General features: G+C 40.7%; 1 protein-coding gene across 3 annotated transcripts; it reads right to left on the bottom strand.

Annotated features, from left to right (window-relative positions):
• Positions 1-7,870: 7,870 nt before the first annotated feature.
• On the bottom strand, positions 7,871-20,920 carry LOC127930054 (protein FAM83F-like). Of its 3 annotated transcripts, none has more exons than XR_008136617.1 (6): positions 20,361-20,920; positions 15,469-15,636; positions 14,241-14,362; positions 13,075-14,120; positions 12,869-12,972; positions 7,871-8,619 (listed from the first exon to the last, which is right to left on the bottom strand). XR_008136617.1 is itself a non-coding variant. In XM_052519091.1 (5 exons), the coding sequence occupies exons 1-5, from the start codon at positions 20,892-20,894 to the stop codon at positions 12,926-12,928; spliced, it is 1,917 nt and encodes a 638-aa protein (XP_052375051.1). In that variant the 5' UTR covers positions 20,895-20,920; the 3' UTR covers positions 7,871-12,925. The 3 variants fall into 3 exon arrangements, 1 of the variants encoding a protein (XP_052375051.1); XR_008136618.1 differs by having other exon boundaries at positions 7,871-8,616; XM_052519091.1 differs by having other exon boundaries at positions 7,871-12,972.

The raw sequence follows: 20,920 nt of genomic DNA, 5'->3' as shown, positions 1-20,920 counted from the left end.
ACACTGATGCACCAGAGAGAATAAAAACACTGATGCACAAGAGAGAGAATAAAAACACTGATGCACCAAGAGAGAGAGAGAATAAAAACACTGATGCACCAAGAGAGAGAGAGAATAAAAACACTGATGCACCAAGAGAGAGAGAATAAAAACACTGATGCACCAAGAGAGAGAGAATAAAAACACTGATGCACCAAGAGAGAGAATAAAAACACTGATGCACCCAGAGAGAGAGAGAATAAAAACACTGATGCACCAGAGAGAGAGAGAATAAAAACACTGATGCACCAGAGAGAGAGAATAAAAACACTGATGCACCAGAGAGAGAGAATAAAAACACTGATGCACCAAGAGAGAGAGAGAATAAAAACACTGATGCACCCAGAGAGAGAGAATAAAAACACTGATGCACCAGAGAGAGAGAATAAAAACACTGATGAGAGAGAGAATAAAAACACTGATGCACCAGAGAGAGAGAGAATAAAAACACTGATGCACCAAGAGAGAGAGAATAAAAACACTGATGCACCAGAGAGAGAGAGAATAAAAACACTGATGCACCAAGAGAGAAGACTGATGAGAGAATAAAAACACTGATGCACCAGAGAGAGAGAATAAAAACACTGATGCACCAAGAGAGAGAGAGAATAAAAACACTGATGCACCAAGAGAGAGAATAAAAACACTGATGCACCAGAGAGAGAGAGAATAAAAACACTGATGCACCAGAGAGAGAATAAAAACACTGATGCACCAGAGAGAGAGAATAAAAACACTGATGCACCAGAGAGAGAATAAAAACACTGATGCACCAGAGAGAGAATAAAAACACTGATGCACCAAGAGAGAGAATAAAAACACTGATGCACCAGAGAGAGAGAATAAAAACACTGATGCACCAAGAGAGAGAATAAAAACACTGATGCACCAGAGAGAGAATAAAAACACTGATGCACCAAGAGAGAGAATAAAAACACTGATGCACCAGAGAGAGAGAATAAAAACACTGATGCACCAAGAGAGAGAGAATAAAAACACTGATGCACCAAGAGAGAGAGAATAAAAACACTGATGCACCAGAGAGAGAGAATAAAAACACTGATGCACCAAGAGAGAGAATAAAAACACTGATGCACCCAGAGAGAGAGAGAATAAAAACACTGATGCACCAAGAGAGAGAATAAAAACACTGATGCACCAAGAGAGAGAGAGAATAAAAACACTGATGCACCAAGAGAGAGTGAGAATAAAAACACTGATGCACCAGAGAGTGAGAATAAAAACACTGATGAGAGAGAGAATAAAAACACTGATGCACCAAGAGAGAGAGAGAATAAAAACACTGATGCACCAAGAGAGATAATAAAAACACTGATGCACCAAGAGAGAGAATAAAAACACTGATGCACCCAGAGAGAGAGAATAAAAACACTGATGCACCAAGAGAGAGAGAATAAAAACACTGATGCACCAAGAGAGAGAGAATAAAAACACTGATGCACCAAGAGAGAGAGAGAATAAAAACACTGATGCACCAAGAGAGAGAGAATAAAAACACTGATGCACCAAAGAGAGAGAATAAAAACACTGATGCACCAGAGAGAGAGAGAATAAAAACACTGATGCACCAAGAGAGAGAGAATAAAAACACTGATGCACCAAGAGAGAGAGAGAATAAAAACACTGATGCACCCAGAGAGAGATATAATAAAAACACTGATGCACCAAGAGAGAGAGAATAAAAACACTGATGCACCAAGAGAGAGAGAGAATAAAAACACTGATGCACCAAGAGAGAGAATAAAAACACTGATGCACCCAGAGAGAGAGAGAATAAAAACACTGATGCACCAAGAGAGAGAGAATAAAAACACTGATGCACCAAGAGAGAGAGAATAAAAACACTGATGCACCAAGAGAGAGAGAATAAAAACACTGATGCACCAAGAGAGAGAGAGAATAAAAACACTGATGCACCCAGAGAGAGAGAATAAAAACACTGATGCACCAAGAGAGAGAGAATAAAAACACTGATGCACCCAGAGAGAGAGAATAAAAACACTGATGCACCAAGAGAGAGAGAGAATAAAAACACTGATGCACCAAGAGAGAGAGAGAATAAAAACACTGATGCACCAGAGAGAGATAATAAAAACACTGATGCACCAGAGAGAGAATAAAAACACTGATGCACCCAGAGAGAGAGAGAATAAAAACACTGATGCACCAGAGAGAGAGAATAAAAACACTGATGCACCAAGAGAGAGAGAATAAAAACACTGATGCACCAAGAGAGAGAGAGAATAAAAACACTGATGCACCCAGAGAGAGAGAATAAAAACACTGATGCACCAGAGAGAGAGAATAAAAACACTGATGCACCAAGAGAGAGAATAAAAACACTGATGCACCAAGAGAGAGAGAATAAAAACACTGATGCACCCCACTGAGAGAGAGAGAATAAAAACACTGATGCACCAAGAGAGAGAGAATAAAAACACTGATGCACCAAGAGAGAGAATAAAAACACTGATGAGAGAGAGAATAAAAACACTGATGCACCAAGAGAGAGAGAATAAAAACACTGATGCACCCAGAGAGAGAGAATAAAAACACTGATGCACCAGAGAGAGAGAGAATAAAAACACTGATGCACCAAGAGAGAGAGAATAAAAACACTGATGCACAAGAGAGAGAATAAAAACACTGATGCATCCAGAGAGAGAATAAAAACACTGATGCACCAGAGAGAGAATAAAAACACTGATGCACCAGAGAGAGAATAAAAACACTGATGCACCAGAGAGAGAGAGAATAAAAACACTGATGCACCAGAGAGAATAAAAACACTGATGCACCAAGAGAATAAAAACACTGATGCACCAGAGAGAGAGAATAAAAACACTGATGCACCAGAGAGAGAATAAAAACACTGATGAGAAAGAGAGAATAAAAACACTGATGCACCAAGAGAGAATAAAAACACTGATGAATAAAAAAAACACTGATGCACCAAGAGAGAGAGTGAGAATAAAAACACTGATGCACCCAGAGAGTGAGAATAAAAACACTGATGCACCAAGAGAGAGAGAATAAAAACACTGATGCACCAAGAGAGAGAGAGAATAAAAACACTGATGCACCAAGAGAGATAATAAAAACACTGATGCACCAAGAGAGAGAATAAAAACACTGATGCACCCAGAGACAGAGAGAATAAAAACACTGATGCACCAAGAGAGAGAGAATAAAAACACTGATGCACCAAGAGAGAGAGAATAAAAACACTGATGCACCAAGAGAGAGAGAGAATAAAAACACTGACGCACCAGAGAGAGAGAATAAAAACACTGATGCACCAAGAGAGAGAGAATAAAAACACTGATGCACCAAGAGAGAGAGAGAATAAAAACACTGATGCACCAAGAGAGAGAGAATAAAAACACTGATGCACCAAGAGAGAGAGAATAAAAACACTGATGCACCCAGAGAGAGAGAATAAAAACACTGATGCACCAAGAGAGAGAGAGAATAAAAACGCCGATGCACCAAGAGAGAGAGAATAAAAACACTGATGCACCAAGAGAGAGAGAATAAAAACACTGATGCACCCAGAGAGAGAGAGAATAAAAACACTGACGCACCAAGAGAGAGAGAAAATAAAAACACTGATGCACCAAGAGAGAGAGAATAAAAACACTGATGCACCAAGAGAGAGAGAATAAAAACACTGATGCACCAAGAGAGAGAGAGAATAAAAACACTGATGCACCCAGAGAGAGAGAATAAAAACACTGATGCACCAAGAGAGAGAGTGAGAATAAAAACACTGATGCACCCAGAGAGTGAGAATAAAAACACTGATGCACCAAGAGAGAGAGAGAATAAAAACACTGATGCACCAAGAGAGAGAGAGAATAAAAACACTGATGCACCAAGAGAGATAATAAAAACACTGATGCACCAAGAGAGAGAATAAAAACACTGATGCACCCAGAGAGAGAGAGAATAAAAACACTGATGCACCAAGAGAGAGAGAATAAAAACACTGATGCACCAAGAGAGAGAGAATAAAAACACTGATGCACCAAGAGAGAGAGAGAATAAAAACATTGATGCACCCAGAGAGAGAGAATAAAAACACTGATGCACCAAGAGAGAGAGAGAATAAAAACGCTGATGCACCAAGAGAGAGAGAATAAAAACACTGATGCACCAAGAGAGAGAGAATAAAAACACTGATGCACCCAGAGAGAGAGAATAAAAACACTGATGCACCCAGAGAGAGAGAATAAAAACACTGACGCACCAAGAGAGAGAGAGAATAAAAACACTGATGCACCAAGAGAGAGAGAATAAAAACACTGATGCACCAAGAGAGAGAGAATAAAAACACTGATGCACCAAGAGAGAGAGAATAAAAACACTGATGCACCCAGAGAGAGAGAATAAAAACACTGATGCACCAAGAGAGAGAGAGAATAAAAACACTGATGCACCAAGAGAGAGAGAGAATAAAAACACTGATGCACCAAGAGAGAGAATAAAAACACTGATGCACCCAGAGAGAGAATAAAAACACTGATGCACCAAGAGAGAGAATAAAAACACTGATGCACCCAGAGAGAGAATAAAAACACTGATGCACCAAGAGAGAGAGAGAATAAAAACACTGATGCACCAAGAGAGAGAATAAAAACACTGATGCACCAAGAGAGAGAATAAAAACACTGATGCACCAAGAGAGAGAGAGAATAAAAACACTGATGCACCAAGAGAGAGAATAAAAACACTGATGCACCAAGAAAGAGAGAATAAAAACACTGATGCACCAAGAGAGAGAGAATAAAAACACTGATGCACCAAGAGAGAGAGTGAAAATAAAAACACTGATGCACCCAGAGAGTGAGAATAAAAACACTGATGCACCAAGAGAGAGAGAATAAAAACACTGATGCACCAAGAGAGAGAGAATAAAAACACTGATGCACCAAGAGAGAGAATAAAAACACTGATGCACCCATAGAGAGAGAGAATAAAAACACTGATGCACCAAGAGAGAGAGAATAAAAACACTGATGCACCAAGAGAGAGAGAATAAAAACACTGATGCACCAAGAGAGAGAGAATAAAAACACTGATGCACCAAGAGAGAGAGAGAATAAAAACACTGATGCACCAAGAGAGAGAGAATAAAAACACTGATGCACCCAGAGAGAGAGAATAAAAACACTGATGCACCAAGAGAGAGAGAGAATAAAAACACTGATGCACCAAGAGAGAGAGAGAATAAAAACACTGATGCACCAAGAGAGAGAGAATAAAAACACTGATGCACCAAGAGAGAATAAAAACACTGATGCACCAAGAGAGAGAATAAAAACACTGATGCACCAAGAGAGAGAGAATAAAAACACTGATGCACCAAGAGAGAGAGAATAAAAACACTGATGCACCAAGAGAGAGAGAGAATAAAAACACTGATGCACCAAGAGAGAGAATAAAAACACTGATGCACCAAGAGAGAGAGAGAATAAAAACACTGATGCACCAAGAGAGATAATAAAAACACTGATGCACCAAGAGAGAGAATAAAAACACTGATGCACCCAGAGAGAGAGAGAATAAAAACACTGATGCACCAAGAGAGAGAGAATAAAAACACTGATGCACCAAGAGAGAGAGAATAAAAACACTGATGCACCAAGAGAGAGAGAATAAAAACATTGATGCACCCAGAGAGAGAGAATAAAAACACTGATGCACCAAGAGAGAGAGAGAATAAAAACGCCGATGCACCAAGAGAGAGAGAATAAAAACACTGATGCACCAAGAGAGAGAGAATAAAAACACTGATGCACCCAGAGAGAGAGAATAAAAACACTGATGCACCCAGAGAGAGAGAATAAAAACACTGACGCACCAAGAGAGAGAGAGAATAAAAACACTGATGCACCAAGAGAGAGAGAATAAAAACACTGATGCACCAAGAGAGAGAGAATAAAAACACTGATGCACCAAGAGAGAGAGAGAATAAAAACACTGATGCACCCAGAGAGAGAGAATAAAAACACTGATGCACCAAGAGAGAGAGAGAATAAAAACACTGATGCACCAAGAGAGAGAGAGAATAAAAACACTGATGCACCAAGAGAGAGAATAAAAACACTGATGCATCCAGAGAGAGAATAAAAACACTGATGCACCAAGAGAGAGAATAAAAACACTGATGCACCCAGAGAGAGAATAAAAACACTGATGCACCAAGAGAGAGAGAGAATAAAAACACTGATGCACCAAGAGAGAGAATAAAAACACTGATGCACCAAGAGAGAGAATAAAAACACTGATGCACCAAGAGAGAGAGAGAATAAAAACACTGATGCACCAAGAGAGAGAATAAAAACACTGATGCACCAAGAGAGAGAGAGAATAAAAACACTGATGCACCAAGAGAGAGAGAATAAAAACACTGATGCACCAAGAGAGAGAAAATAAAAACACTGATGCACCCAGAGAGTGAGAATAAAAACACTGATGCACCAAGAGAGAGAGAATAAAAACACTGATGCACCAAGAGAGAGAGAATAAAAACACTGATGCACCAAGAGAGAGAATAAAAACACTGATGCACCCATAGAGAGAGAGAATAAAAACACTGATGCACCAAGAGAGAGAGAATAAAAACACTGATGCACCAAGAGAGAGAGAATAAAAACACTGATGCACCAAGAGAGAGAGAGAATAAAAACACTGATGCACCAAGAGAGAGAGAATAAAAACACTGATGCACCAAGAGAGAGAGAATAAAAACACTGATGCACCCAGAGAGAGAGAATAAAAACACTGATGCACCAAGAGAGAGAGAGAATAAAAACACTGATGCACCAAGAGAGAGAGAGAATAAAAACACTGATGCACCAAGAGAGAGAGAGAATAAAAACACTGATGCACCAAGAGAGAATAAAAACACTGATGCACCAAGAGAGAGAATAAAAACACTGATGCACCAAGAGAGAGAGAGAATAAAAACACTGATGCACCAAGAGAGAGAGAATAAAAACACTGATGCACCAAGAGAGAGAGAATAAAAACACTGATGCACCAAGAGAGAGAATAAAAACACTGATGCACCCAGAGAGAGAGAGAATAAAAACACTGATGCACCAAGAGAGAGAGAATAAAAACACTGATGCACCAAGAGAGAGAGAGAATAAAAACACTGATGCACCCAGAGAGAGAGAATAAAAACACTGATGCACCAAGAGAGAGAGAGAATAAAAACACTGATGCACCAAGAGAGAGAGATAATAAAAACACTGATGCACCAAGAGAGAGAGAATAAAAACACTGATGCACCAAGAGAGAGAGAGAATAAAAACGCCGATGCACCAAGAGAGAGAGAATAAAAACACTGATGCACCAAGAGAGAATAAAAACACTGATGCACCAAGAGAGAGAGAATAAAAACACTGATGCACCAAGAGAGAGAGAATAAAAACACTGATGCACCAAGAGAGAGAGAGAGAATAAAAACTGATGCACCCAGAGACAGAGAATAAAAACTGATGCACTCAGAGAGAAAAAAAAACAGCTATCAATTGCACTTATTATACCGGCAGCCAAAACATTTGTATACCACCCAAACCATATCTACAACTAGCAGAGTTATGATTAAGCGGAGCTCCTGCACAGTCATCCATTTCTTCGACAAATCTACAGATAAGATAGTGGTAGGAAATGTTATCTAAAGGTTGTGCAAGAAAAAATATGATCACGTCCAAAAACAAAAAATCACATGACTGTGGAGAAGAGAACTTGATTTAGCAAAACTATCTACATGTCCTCTGTAAATGATTGCAAAACAAAATAGACAAGTTATTTTTAATATTATGATTTCATATAAAACAACAGTCACACATCAGAGATAGGAAGTCAGTCAATTACATGAAGTATGTGTGGTCTCATACATCTTTGGCATTTTTATATACAAGACTTCACACTATAATTTCAATGAGAAAATGTCCTTTGCTCTTTGTAATTGCTATGCATAAAAAATAAGCAAAATATGTCTTAGTCCCTATTGCTTCTTTTTTATTAAGATGACAGATATAGCCATGGACCAGTGACATGTTTATAATGTCACATAGGTTTAGAGACAATGTATGTATGTTAACACAGAAGTGTTTGATCGGTGTCTGATCTGTTAAAACAACATCCATTATTCAGACACTACAGTCCACTAACAATTTAACAAATGCCCTTGGTAAGGTGATACCTTGTGTGAGAGAAGAGAGCTGATCACTTTTCCTTCTCCATAGTAACCTGAAGGATAGACACATTCAGAATAGATATATACCTGGGATAGATGTGTTTTTAACGCCATCCATTTATTTAGGTTTAAAAGCAGCCGTTTCAATGATAGTGATACAGGGAAGAGCAATACAACATGTTGATTTCTTATGACATGTGAGCAGTAACATAAGATCAGTTTTCAAGCATCGAATGACTGACCGATCAAGTCTGTATTGGCATTTCCCTGACACAGGTGGTGAATGCCATCTGAGACGGGCAGGACTCAGGAGACACTCACTGGTATGTGGCATCAGATCACTCCTGCTAAACAACAACATTAGGCTCATATTAAAGGCAGTGGGTCTGGCATTGAAGACTCTCACTACTCTAACTGATAAGGCAGTGGTGGTCGACAGTCTCACACCAAGTCTCACTAAGGAACATTACAGTAGTACATAGAATGAGCAGCACAAGTAATTACTATACTCCTGCCATGATATGTAATTACTATACTCCTGCCATGGCATGTCATTACTACACTCCTGCCATGATATGTAATTACTATACTCCTGCCATGGCATGTCATTACTACACTCCTGCCATGATATGTAATTACTATACTCCTGCCATGATATGTAATTACTATACTCCTGCCATGGTATGTCATTACTACACTCCTGCCATGATATGTAATTACTATACTCCTGCCATGGCATGTCATTACTACACTCCTGCCATGATATGTAATTACTATACTCCTGCCATGATATGTAATTACTATACTCCTGCCATGATATGTAATTACTATACTCCTGCCATGATATGTCATTACTACACTCCTGCCATGATATGTAATTACTATACTCCTGCCATGGCATGTCATTACTACACTCCTGCCATTATATGTAATTACTATACTCCTGCCATGATATGTAATTACTATACTCCTGCCATGATATGTCATTACTACACTCCTGCCATGATATGTAATTACTATACTCCTGCCATGGCATGTCATTACTACACTCCTGCCATGGCATGTCATTACTACACTCCTGCCATGGCATGTCATTACTACACTCCTGCCATGGCATGTCATTACTACACTCCTGCCATGATATGTAATTACTATACTCCTGCCATGGCATGTCATTACTACACTCCTGCCATGGCATGTCATTACTACACTCCTGCCATGGCATGTCATTACTACACTCCTGCCATGGCATGTCATTACTACACTCCTGCCATGATATGTAATTACTATACTCCTGCCATGATATGTAATTACTATACTCCTGCCATGATATGTAATTACTATACTCCTGCCATGATATGTAATTACTATACTCCTGCCATGGCATGTCATTACTTCACTCCTGCCATGGCATGTAATTACTATACTCCTGCCATGGCATGTCATTACTACACTCCTGCCATGATATGTAATTACTATACTCCTGCCATGGCATGTCATTACTACACTCCTGCCATGATATGTAATTACTATACTCCTGCCATGGCATGTCATTACTACACTCCTGCCATGATATGTCATTACTACACTCCTGCCATGATATGTAATTACTACACTACTGCCATGGCATGTCATTATTACACTCCAGCCATGGCATGTCATTACTACACTCCTGCCATGATATGTAATTACTATACTCCTGCCATGGCATGTCATTACTACACTCCTGCCATGACATGTATTTACTATACTCCTGCCATGACATGAATTTACTACACTCCTGCCATGACATGAAATTACTACACTACTGCCATGGCATGTCATTACTACACTCCTGCCATGATATGTAATTACTACACTACTGCCATGGCATGTCATTACTACACTCCTGCCATGGCATGTCATTACTACACTCCTGCCATGACATGTAATTACTATACTCCTGCCATGACATGTCATTACTACACTCCTGCCATGATATGTAATTACTATACTCCTGCCATGGCATGTCATTACTACACTCCTGCCATGACATGTAATTACTATACTCCTGCCATGACATGTCATTACTACACTCCTGCCATGATATGTAATTACTATACTCCTGCCATGACATGTCATTACTACACTCCTGCCATGATATGTAATTACTATACTCCTGCCATGACATGTCATTACTACACTCCTGCCATGATATGTATTTACTATACTCCTGCCATGGCATGTCATTACTACACTCCTGCCATGACATGTATTTACTATACTCCTGCCATGACATGAATTTACTACACTCCTGCCATGACATGAAATTACTATACTCCTGCCATGGCATGTAATTACTATACTCATGCCATGGCATGTCATTACTATACCCCTGCCATGACATGTATTTACTGTACTCCTGCCATGACATGAATTTACTACACTCCTGCCATGACATGAAATTACTACACTACTGCCATGGCATGTCATTACTACACTCCTGCCATGACATGTATTTACTATACTCCTGCCATGACATGAATTTACTACACTCCTGCCATGACATGAAATTACTACACTACTGCCATGGCATGTCATTACTACACTCCTGCCATGGCATGTCATTACTACACTCCTGCCATGACATGTATTTACTATACTCCTGCCATGACATGAATTTACTACACTCCTGCCATGACATGAAATTACTACACTACTGCCATGGCATGTCATTACTACACTCATGCCATGATATGTAATTACTACACTACTGCCATGGCATGTCATTACTACACTCCTGCCATGGCATGTCATTACTACACTCCTGCCATGACATGTAATTACTATACTCCTGCCATGACATGTCATTACTACACTCCTGCCATGATATGTAATTACTATACTCCTGCCATGGCATGTCATTACTACACTCCTGCCATGACATGTAATTACTATACTCCTGCCATGACATGTCATTACTACACTCCTGCCATGATATGTAATTACTATACTCCTGCCATGACATGTCATTACTACACTCCTGCCATGATATGTAATTACAATACTCCTGCCATGACATGTCATTACTACACTCCTGCCATGATATGTATTTACTATACTCCTGCCATGGCATGTCATTACTACACTCCTGCCATGACATGTATTTACTATACTCCTGCCATGACATGTATTTACTGTACTCCTGCCATGACATGAATTTACTACACTCCTGCCATGACATGAAATTACTACACTACTGCCATGGCATGTCATTACTACACTCCTGCCATGACATGTATTTACTATACTCCTGCCATGACATGAATTTACTACACTCCTGCCATGACATGAAATTACTATACTCCTGCCATGGCATGTAATTACTATACTCATGCCATGGCATGTCATTACTATACCCCTGCCATGACATGTATTTACTGTACTCCTGCCATGACATGAATTTACTACACTCCTGCCATGACATGAAATTACTACACTACTGCCATGGCATGTCATTACTACACTCCTGCCATGACATGTATTTACTATACTCCTGCCATGACATGAATTTACTACACTCCTGCCATGACATGAAATTACTACACTACTGCCATGGCATGTCATTACTACACTCCTGCCATGGCATGTCATTACTACACTCCTGCCATGACATGTATTTACTATACTCCTGCCATGACATGAATTTACTACACTCCTGCCATGACATGAAATTACTACACTACTGCCATGGCATGTCATTACTACACTCCTGCCATGATATGTAATTACTACACTACTGCCATGGCATGTCATTACTACACTCCTGCCATGGCATGTCATTACTACACTACTGCCATGGCATGCCATTACTACACTCCTGCCATGGCATGTCATTACTACACTCCTGCCATGACATGTAATTACTATACTCCTGCCATGACATGTAATTACTATACTCCTGCCATGACATGTAATTACTATACTCCTGCCATGGCATGTCATTACTACACTCCTGCCATGACATGTATTTACTATACTCCTGCCATGACATGAATTTACTACACTCCTGCCATGAATGAAATTACTATACTCCTGCCATGGCATGTAATTACTATACTCCTGCCATGGCATGTCATTACTATACCCCTGCCATGACATGTATTTACTATACTCCTGCCATGGCATATCATTACTACACTCCTGCCATGATATGCAATTACTATACTCCTGTCATGACATGTCATTACTATACTCATGACATGACATGTAATCACTATACTCCTGCCATGATATGTAATCACTATACTCCTGCCATGATATGTATTTACTATACTCCTGCCATGACATGTAATTACTATACTCCTGCCATGACATGTTATCACTATACTCCTGCCCTGACATGTATTTACTATACTCCTGCCCTGACATGTATTTACTATACTCCTGCCATGACATGTAATAATTACTATACCCCTGCCATGACATGTCATTACTATACTCCTGCCATGACATGTAATTACTATACTCTTGCCATCATTACTATACTCCAGCCATGACATGTAATCACTATACTCCTACTCCACATCTAATACGGCATCTGATAATGGCAATTACTTCAAATGTCCTCTGGCTCTGTCTCTCCCAGCTGATCCTGTCCTCCCTCTCTTCATCTCAGGACTGGATGCAGTTCTTCTTGGAAGGCTTCTTGTGTCCCTTTCCTAAAGGGAAAGGAGAACAGAATGGATGAGCCATCAAACAGTCCACGTGAGGGACTATTGCAGACAAATGAAAACCACAAATGGTAGAATATAACAACATACCATCATCCTCTCCTTTGTTGAGGGTCATTAGAGACATACTTCTTTGAGGCAGTTTTGAAGGCTTTTTGTTCTTAAATTTCAACAGGGATGGTTTCTCTACCATCTCAAATAAGTCATCAGTGGCAGTGCTATTCGTCTCTGAGACTTTGCGGGTAGAAGAGGGGTTTTGGCGGGTCGGGGAGGGGTTTGGGCAGGTAGGGGAGGGTGTTGAGTGGGTAGGGGAGGGGTTTGGGTTGCAAGGGGAGGGGGTTCGGTGGGTAAGTGAGGGGGTTGGGTGGGTAGGGGAGGGGGTTCGATGGGCAAGGGAGGGGGTTGGGCGGCTAGGGAAGGGAGTTGGGTGGCTAGGGGTGGGGGTTGGGTGGCTAGGTGTGGGGGTTGGGTGGCTAGGGGTGGGGGTTGGGCGGCTAGGGGTTGGGCGGGTGGAGGAGGGGCTTGAAGGAGTGGCCCCATCCTCCTCTATAGTCTCACTGTTGTGATTGGATCCTCTGCCTTTCAGGAAGAGCCTGAAAGAACTGCGTTGTTTCTTTCCACCTAAGACCTGGTGCTTCTGCGAACCTCCCTTCCCATCCTCCTCATCCTCCACAGTAGAACTGGGGGACTTCGCAGTGACCGTGTCCAGTTCCACACTACTGCCCCCTTTGGCATGGAGTAGCGTCGACAGTCCATTCCGTTCGAGTCCACCGCCCAGTGAGTCTCTGAGTGTGGAGAGGTCCTGTAAGGACCCAGTGAGCCCGAGACTGTTCCCCACCACCAGAGAATACTTAGGGTTGTGGTATTTATGTGCAGGCACCCTCTGGTCAGCCTGCCCCCGAGAGTCCCCTAGAGACACCTGGAAACGGGAGGTGGATATCAACAGGGGCTTGGGGACCACCACCTTCCGTACCGGCGCAGGCATGGGAGGCTTGGTTATGTGGAACTCCTTGTAAAGGTCCACATTCTCAGATACAGCATACATTTCCCTGAAGTCATTGTCGAAGAAGTCCACCACCTGCCCAGACATTACTGTGATGGTGTTCCTGTCCATCCTAGACGAGCTCCATGTGAAGCTGGAGATGACAGAACAAGAGAGTGAGACACAGACTCAAAGCTCAAAGAGTAGGAAAAAATAATGTTTGCTCTGGCTGAATGAATGTGAGTGGAAGTGTATGACTGAGAAAATGACTGACCTGTAAGAGCCAAACATAACCTTTTCTCCGTCCACCAGCATGTATTTGGAGCACAGAGAGCCGGGCAGCCTGCCAAATGACAGGGCCAGCCCAGAACCTTTCACCGTTCGCACACGCAGGTTCTGAAAGAGTCACACAGATACTGAGTTAGACAGGTGCCCTTATTACAGTATAAACCATGAGTCAGTGACTATCAGACTTCCAAGTACTGAACAGTATCATATCAAACACTAAGGGAAATTGTGCTGTTACCACCCACGACCAAAGTAAACTTTCAAGGTAAGCAAATCCGAAACTGGTGATGCAAGGGTTGAGTTAAACCCCTTGAGTATACAGTCGAGGCAGGTCTATTTACTGAGCAAGGAATGGGAGTGAGTTGGAGAGAGTGAAAAAGACTGTCCGAGACATAAACACAGAAACAGACACGTCAGAAGGATGCTACCCTATGCTGTTAACACTTGTTTGGTCAAGAATCAAGATCCAGAGGACTGGATTGTTTTCGGCTCAATGAAGAGCAGTTTCTATGAAACAACAATGACAGAGTCTCAACACTGGAAGGGCCTTTCAGAAGCTTATCAACTGACACCACACACACACACACACACACACACACACACACACACACACACACACACACACACACACACACACACACACACACACACACACACACACACACACACACACACACACACACACACACACACTAGGTTATCCAGCATTCCATATAAAATAGGCTAGATCAACTGCACAAGCTTTCATCTACATAGATCAACATCTACAGATGTAGGATCTTAATTTGATCACCATGTTGCAGGAGAACTTTCATGCATTGCAGGACATTTTTCACTTGTGGTGTATTTGAGGTTTAAAGAGGCTTCTGAAGTTTGTAATTTCCACTTTGAAATGTCAGACTTGATTTTCCCTTATGAAAAATGTATCAACCCCTACAAAAAATGCCCATGAATTATGATCCACATAATAATTCACATCTCCTGTTGTTGCATCCTACACCAGTATAGACAGTGTGCCAATATGGATGATAATAAAAGAATAGGCCAGAGGAATAGTAATATTCTGTTTTTTACTGCCAAGAAGTTGTGGCTGCACTTTCCGTTCACATGACACTCTGCTATTTACCTGGTAATGACATGGTAATACCATAGCTAACTATCACTTGTTCCTGTTTGTTTGTTGCCTACTGCCTGCCAAAGCATCCCTGTCTTACCCGTAGATGCAGAGCAGTGATCTGTAAACGAGTGCACATATCCAGGAAGTGGGGCATACCACGAGCCTCCAGTATGATGTACACAGCCACCCCTCGCCTCTGTGCTGCGTCCAATAGGTCCTGAAGGATCTGCAGGTCTGTAAGGTGGTCCATGACCACGGCTACTACCTGAGGATCACACATAGGACCGTTATAGAGGAAGAACAGAGGGGGATGATATCTCTGTATCAAATCAAATTGTATTTGTCACATGCGCTGAATACAACAGGTAGACCTTACTGTGAAATGCTTACTTGCAAACCCTTAACCAACAATTCAGTTCAAGAAAGAGAGATAAGAAAATATCTACTAAATAAACTAAAGTGAGAAAAAAAATGATTGTAATCTAAAAGTAACACAAGAAAATGACATAACAATAACAAAGCCATATACAGGGGGTGGATTTGAAGGACTCAAAGCAGGAGACTTGTGGTTCAATTGCTTGAGTAAGATTAGAATCTCCCTAATTAACTGGAAAAACGAGTTGAGTTTATTTTCTTATGACAACTTTTCCACTTCAATCCAAACAGAAGTATGTCAAAATATTTGAGAGGCTTGAGGTGACTGATAAATCGGCTTAATAATACCAGACTAATTGATATTTAAAAGATCAGAGAGGACAAAGGAAAGGCAAAAGTGTCAATTCAATAAATAACCCAGACACCTCACACACACGTGCGCACACACAATCATATACCGGTACACACACACACAGACACACACAGACCCACAACCACACACACACACAATAGAGGTCGACCGATTATGATTTTCAAGCCGATACCGATGAATCTGATGATTTTTTACATTTATTTGTAATAATGACAATTACAACAATACTGAATGAACACTTATTTTAACTTAATATAATACATCAATAAAAATCCATTTAGCCTCAAATAAATAATTAAACATGTTCAATTTGGTTTAAATAATGCAAAAACAAAGTGTTGGAGAAGAAAGTAAAAGTGCAATATGTGCCATGTAAGAAAGCTAACGTTTAAATTCCTTGCTCAGAACATGAGAACCTATGAAAGCATGTGGTTCCTTTTAACATGAGTCTTCAATATTCCCAGGTAAGAAGTTTTAGGTTGTAGTTATTATAGGAATTATAGGACTATTTCTCTCTATACCATTTGTATTTCATTAACCTTTGATTATTGGATGTTATTATAGGCACTTTAGTATTGCCAGTGTAACAGTATAGCTTCCATCCCTATCCTCGCTCCTACCTGGGCTCGAACCAGGAACACAACGACAACAGCCACCCTCGAAGCAGCGTTACCCATGCAGATCAAGGGGAACAACTACTCCAAGTCTCAGAGCAACTGACGTTTGAAACGCACCCCGCTAACTAGCGAGCCATTTCACATCGGTTACACCAGCCTAATCTCGAGAGTTGATAGGCTTGAAATCATAAACAGCTGCTGGCAAACGCACAAAAGTGCTGTTTGAATGAATGCTGCCTACCACCGCTCAGTCAGACTGCTCTATCAAATCATAGACTTAGTTATAACATGATAACACACAGAAATACAAGCCGTAGGTCATTAATATCATCCAAACTCTCATCTCGAAAACAAGACGTTTATTCTTTCAGTGAAATACGGAACCGTTCCGTATTTCATCTAACATGTGGCATCCATAAGTCTAAATATTCCTGTTACATTGCACAACCTTCAATGTTATGTCATAATTACGTAAAATTCTGTTAAATTAGGCAGCCCAAACTGTTGCATATTCACTGACTCTGCGTGCAATGAACGCAAGAGAAGTGACACAATTTCACCTGGTTAATATTGCCTGCTAACCTGGATTTCTTTTAGCTAAATATGCAGGTTTAAAAATAAATACTTCTGTGTATTGATTTTAAGAAAGGCATTGATGTTTATGGTTAGGTACACATTGGAGCAACGATACGCACCGCATTGATTATATGCAACGCAGGACACGCTAGATAAATTAGTAATATCATCAACCATGTGTAGTTAACTAGTGATTATGATTGATTGATTGTTTTTTATAAGATAAGTTTAATGCTAGCTAGCAACTTATCTTGGTTTACTGCATTCGAATAACAGGCAGTCTCCTCGTGGAGTGCAATGTAATCAGGTGGTTAGAGCGTTGGAATCGTTAACTGTAAGGTTGCAAGATTGAATCCCCCGAGCTAACAAGTTAAAAATCTGTTGTTCTGCCCCTGAACGAGGCAGTTAACCCACTGTTCCTAGGCCGTCATTGAAAATAAGAATGTGTTCTTAACTGACTTGCTAGTTAAATAAAGATTAAATAAAGGTGTAAAATAAATGTACAAAATTAATTGGCCAAATCGGTGTCCAAAAATACCGGTTTCCAATTGTTATGAAAACTTGAAATCGGCCCTAATTAATCGGTCGACCTCTAACACACCACACACATACACACACACGCACACACACACGCACACGCACACGCGCACGCGCACGCACACACACACGCACACGCACACGCACACACACACACACACACACACACACACACACACACACACACACACACACACACACACACACACACACACACACACAGTTATTGAAATGTAAATCCTATAATCCTTGAATGGCATTCATTTAGGTAAAAACAGAAATGGTTGTCTTTCAGGAGCACAGCCTTTGCATGTGAAGAAATGTGAGCACTGGTGCATTACTATGACCTAGTCCTGTAATGTGTACACTGTACAGTGTAATGCTCTCTGCCTTATGCTGACAATGGTAAAGGAGTGGTGATGACAAAATATTGGACAGTCAAGGCCTTTTTATAGTAAGGCTAGAGTCACTTCCTGGCTTGTCCTTTATTTTCTATTTTTTGTATCTTTATTTTAACAGGCAGGTCAATTAAGAACAAATTCGTATTTAAAATGACGGCCTGTCAACGATTTCAGTTTGTTTAGTTCATTGACATACCTAGTCATATGCACACAGAACAGCTGGTCATGGGTTTGTCTTCCCTGTCAGTAGATCATTAACCTGTCTCAAGGAGTGAACAATGACCCATCATTTGCATTGTTCTCAGTGAAATACCATCTTCTGGTATTTTGTCATTAGTCCACTGTTGAAACAGTCCCACAATCTTGTGCATCATCATGATGATGTGGAAAATAACACTTTGCTTCTTGAAAGTTCAATATCTTGAAAACTTGACTGCTGACAAGCAAAACATTTTGGGACTGTGTCAACAGTGGACTGATGAAGAGCCAGAAACCGGATATGGACAAGAATCAACTTTGCATGTACGAGGATAAAAAATATGAACATTGAGATTGCATGAAATGGAGATAAAATGTCAATGTAAAGTGAGTATGCATTATTCCATTGTTCCAGAGAAGTTAACTGTAACCTGGTCAAACACTCCAGTCTCTTATCTGGATTTGGGCTACTTACACCCACAGTGTTTAAGCTCAAGTTTGCATGCTTATCTCCTTGCCCTATAGCCGTGTCCTCCTGTGCCAAGCTTAACCCCGGAGTTATGCGTGTTCTTCCTCCTGACATTTAGTCCCAGGCAGCATGACTGACAGGTTACACAGCCATTTAGAGGGGGAGGGACTCATGATGGAGTGAGTTGAATTACAGTGGATGTGGGAGGAGAAAGCGTCGTGTGGATGTGTTTTTAAACACTGACGTGAGGCTGGGGAAACACTTTTGAATGACTTGTTACAGGTTCTGATGTGAAACTGTCTGACATTTAGAACTGTGAAATGTTTGGCCTTTCCAGCTCCTCCACATGGGGCGTTGCTTGTTACAACATGCCTATCTACTGCATGTGTTCCATCCAGTTAGAGATCTACTGTGAACATTCATTTCAAAACTCCTGTTAACTGTTGATAATGCATTGTAGAACGTAATGACGTGATGAAGGGGAGAAAATGAAGACAATTGAGATTACCATATCAGTGTTCTATATCTATGATAATAACAACATAACATAAATCAATAGTTAATCATCAACAATGGTCAATTATGTCATCGTTTCATTTCATAATAAAATCTAAATAGAAGTAGATGTTTTACATTGTTGCTAATCGCCTTGGTTCATTTTACAGTACGACTCCTCAGTTGAGCCACGGCCTGGCTGTTCTAATCCTTAAGGACACACATCTCTTGTTGAATTCACATGACTGCCAAAGTCAAGGGGTATGAATACTTTCCGAGGACACTGTAGGTGAATGAAGAACAATTAGTCACGTTCCCCTTTCTCTTTTTTCTATTTTTTAACCTTTATTTAACAAGGCAAGTCAGTTAAGAAAAAAGTGTATTTGTAATGACGGCCTAGGAACAGTGGGTTAACTGGTCTAGGAACAGTGGGTTAACTGGTCTAGGAACAGTGGGTTAACTGGTCTAGGAACAGATTTTTACCTTGTGAGATCGGGATTTGATCTAGCAACCTTTTGGTTACTGGTCCAATGCTCTAAGCACTAGGCTACATGAGAAGTCACCAAGCAGGTAATAAAACCTCATGTCAAAAAAAGGAGGTTGCTGTCACAAGGCCTATGTAGCGACTGTAGTAACTCCACTGACAAATTCAGACCTGATAAATAGGCCACTAGAACTGACACTAACTATCCTATGTAGTGTTGAGAAGTTTACATTAAATTAACAGAACCCATTTTATAACTTGTCAAGATGAAGAACACAAATGCATGATTCAGGGTCATGCTGACTCAGGATTCAAAGTCATTTGTAAACTGTTCTGAGCTACAAAGAATGAGGGGGAACAATGTGAGGGCATCACTCAATAATTTAGGGCAGAGAAGAAATTATGTAAACTACGTTGTTCACGTGTAATATGCCGTTATCAATTTATATTAGAACTGGAATTACCTTGTTTGATTCTTGAATGAGTCTCCTGACAACCTCTTTTATATGGGGCCCCTTGTTTTTGGGTGGGTGGGTATGAACGGATACTCGAGTGACACCTTTATAGAAACTAGTGCTGCCTGGCCAGCCGATGTCAAGCGGCGGGACATCCGTGTCCGACATCTGAGGCCAGTATGTGGAGTGGACCCCCGAGTCTGCATTGGACTCCTGAGCCTTTTCGTATTCGCCCTTCTCGGACTCACTATCGGAATCATATTCATCAAAAGTTTTTCGAATCCATTTAATCTCGCGGGCGGATAGAAAGTCTCTGACGTTGTCCTCTTTCAGTCGCATCTTGAACGCGCCATCACCGTTCTTCAATAGTTGCTCGAGCGCGGCTCGATGCTCCTCGCAGTAGTAGAACTCAGCTTTGGATTCGGGTATCTTTTCGTTGACATGATCTTCGTCCATGCACAGAAGCTGAGACTCGGCCATAGCAGCGGTATCCGGAATTTTTCCAACTGTTAATTCCTCCTTCCCCCGCAGTTCTCTTTGCATACACCTTTACCTGTAGGTGTTGGGTG

Source organism: Oncorhynchus keta, chromosome 5, assembly GCF_023373465.1.
Source record: "Oncorhynchus keta strain PuntledgeMale-10-30-2019 chromosome 5, Oket_V2, whole genome shotgun sequence".
NCBI lineage: Eukaryota > Metazoa > Chordata > Actinopteri > Salmoniformes > Salmonidae > Oncorhynchus > Oncorhynchus keta.
Note: the sequence above shows the minus strand (reverse complement) of the source record. Positions and strands in the feature narration are given on the sequence as shown.

What these genes read in the sequence shown, in the direction of transcription:
- LOC127930054 (XM_052519091.1), bottom strand. Translation starts at nt 20,894, where the DNA reads ATGCAAAGAGAACTGCGGGGGAAGGAGGAATTAACAGTTGGAAAAATT. An exon ending in TCACTGCTCTGCATCTACGG is followed by an intron (nt 14,363 to 15,468) that starts GTAAGACAGGGA and finishes TGACTCTTTCAG; the next exon opens with AACCTGCGTGTGCGAACGGT. An exon ending in CAACAAAGGAGAGGATGATG is followed by an intron (nt 12,973 to 13,074) that starts GTATGTTGTTAT and finishes CTTTCCCTTTAG; the next exon opens with GAAAGGGACACAAGAAGCCT.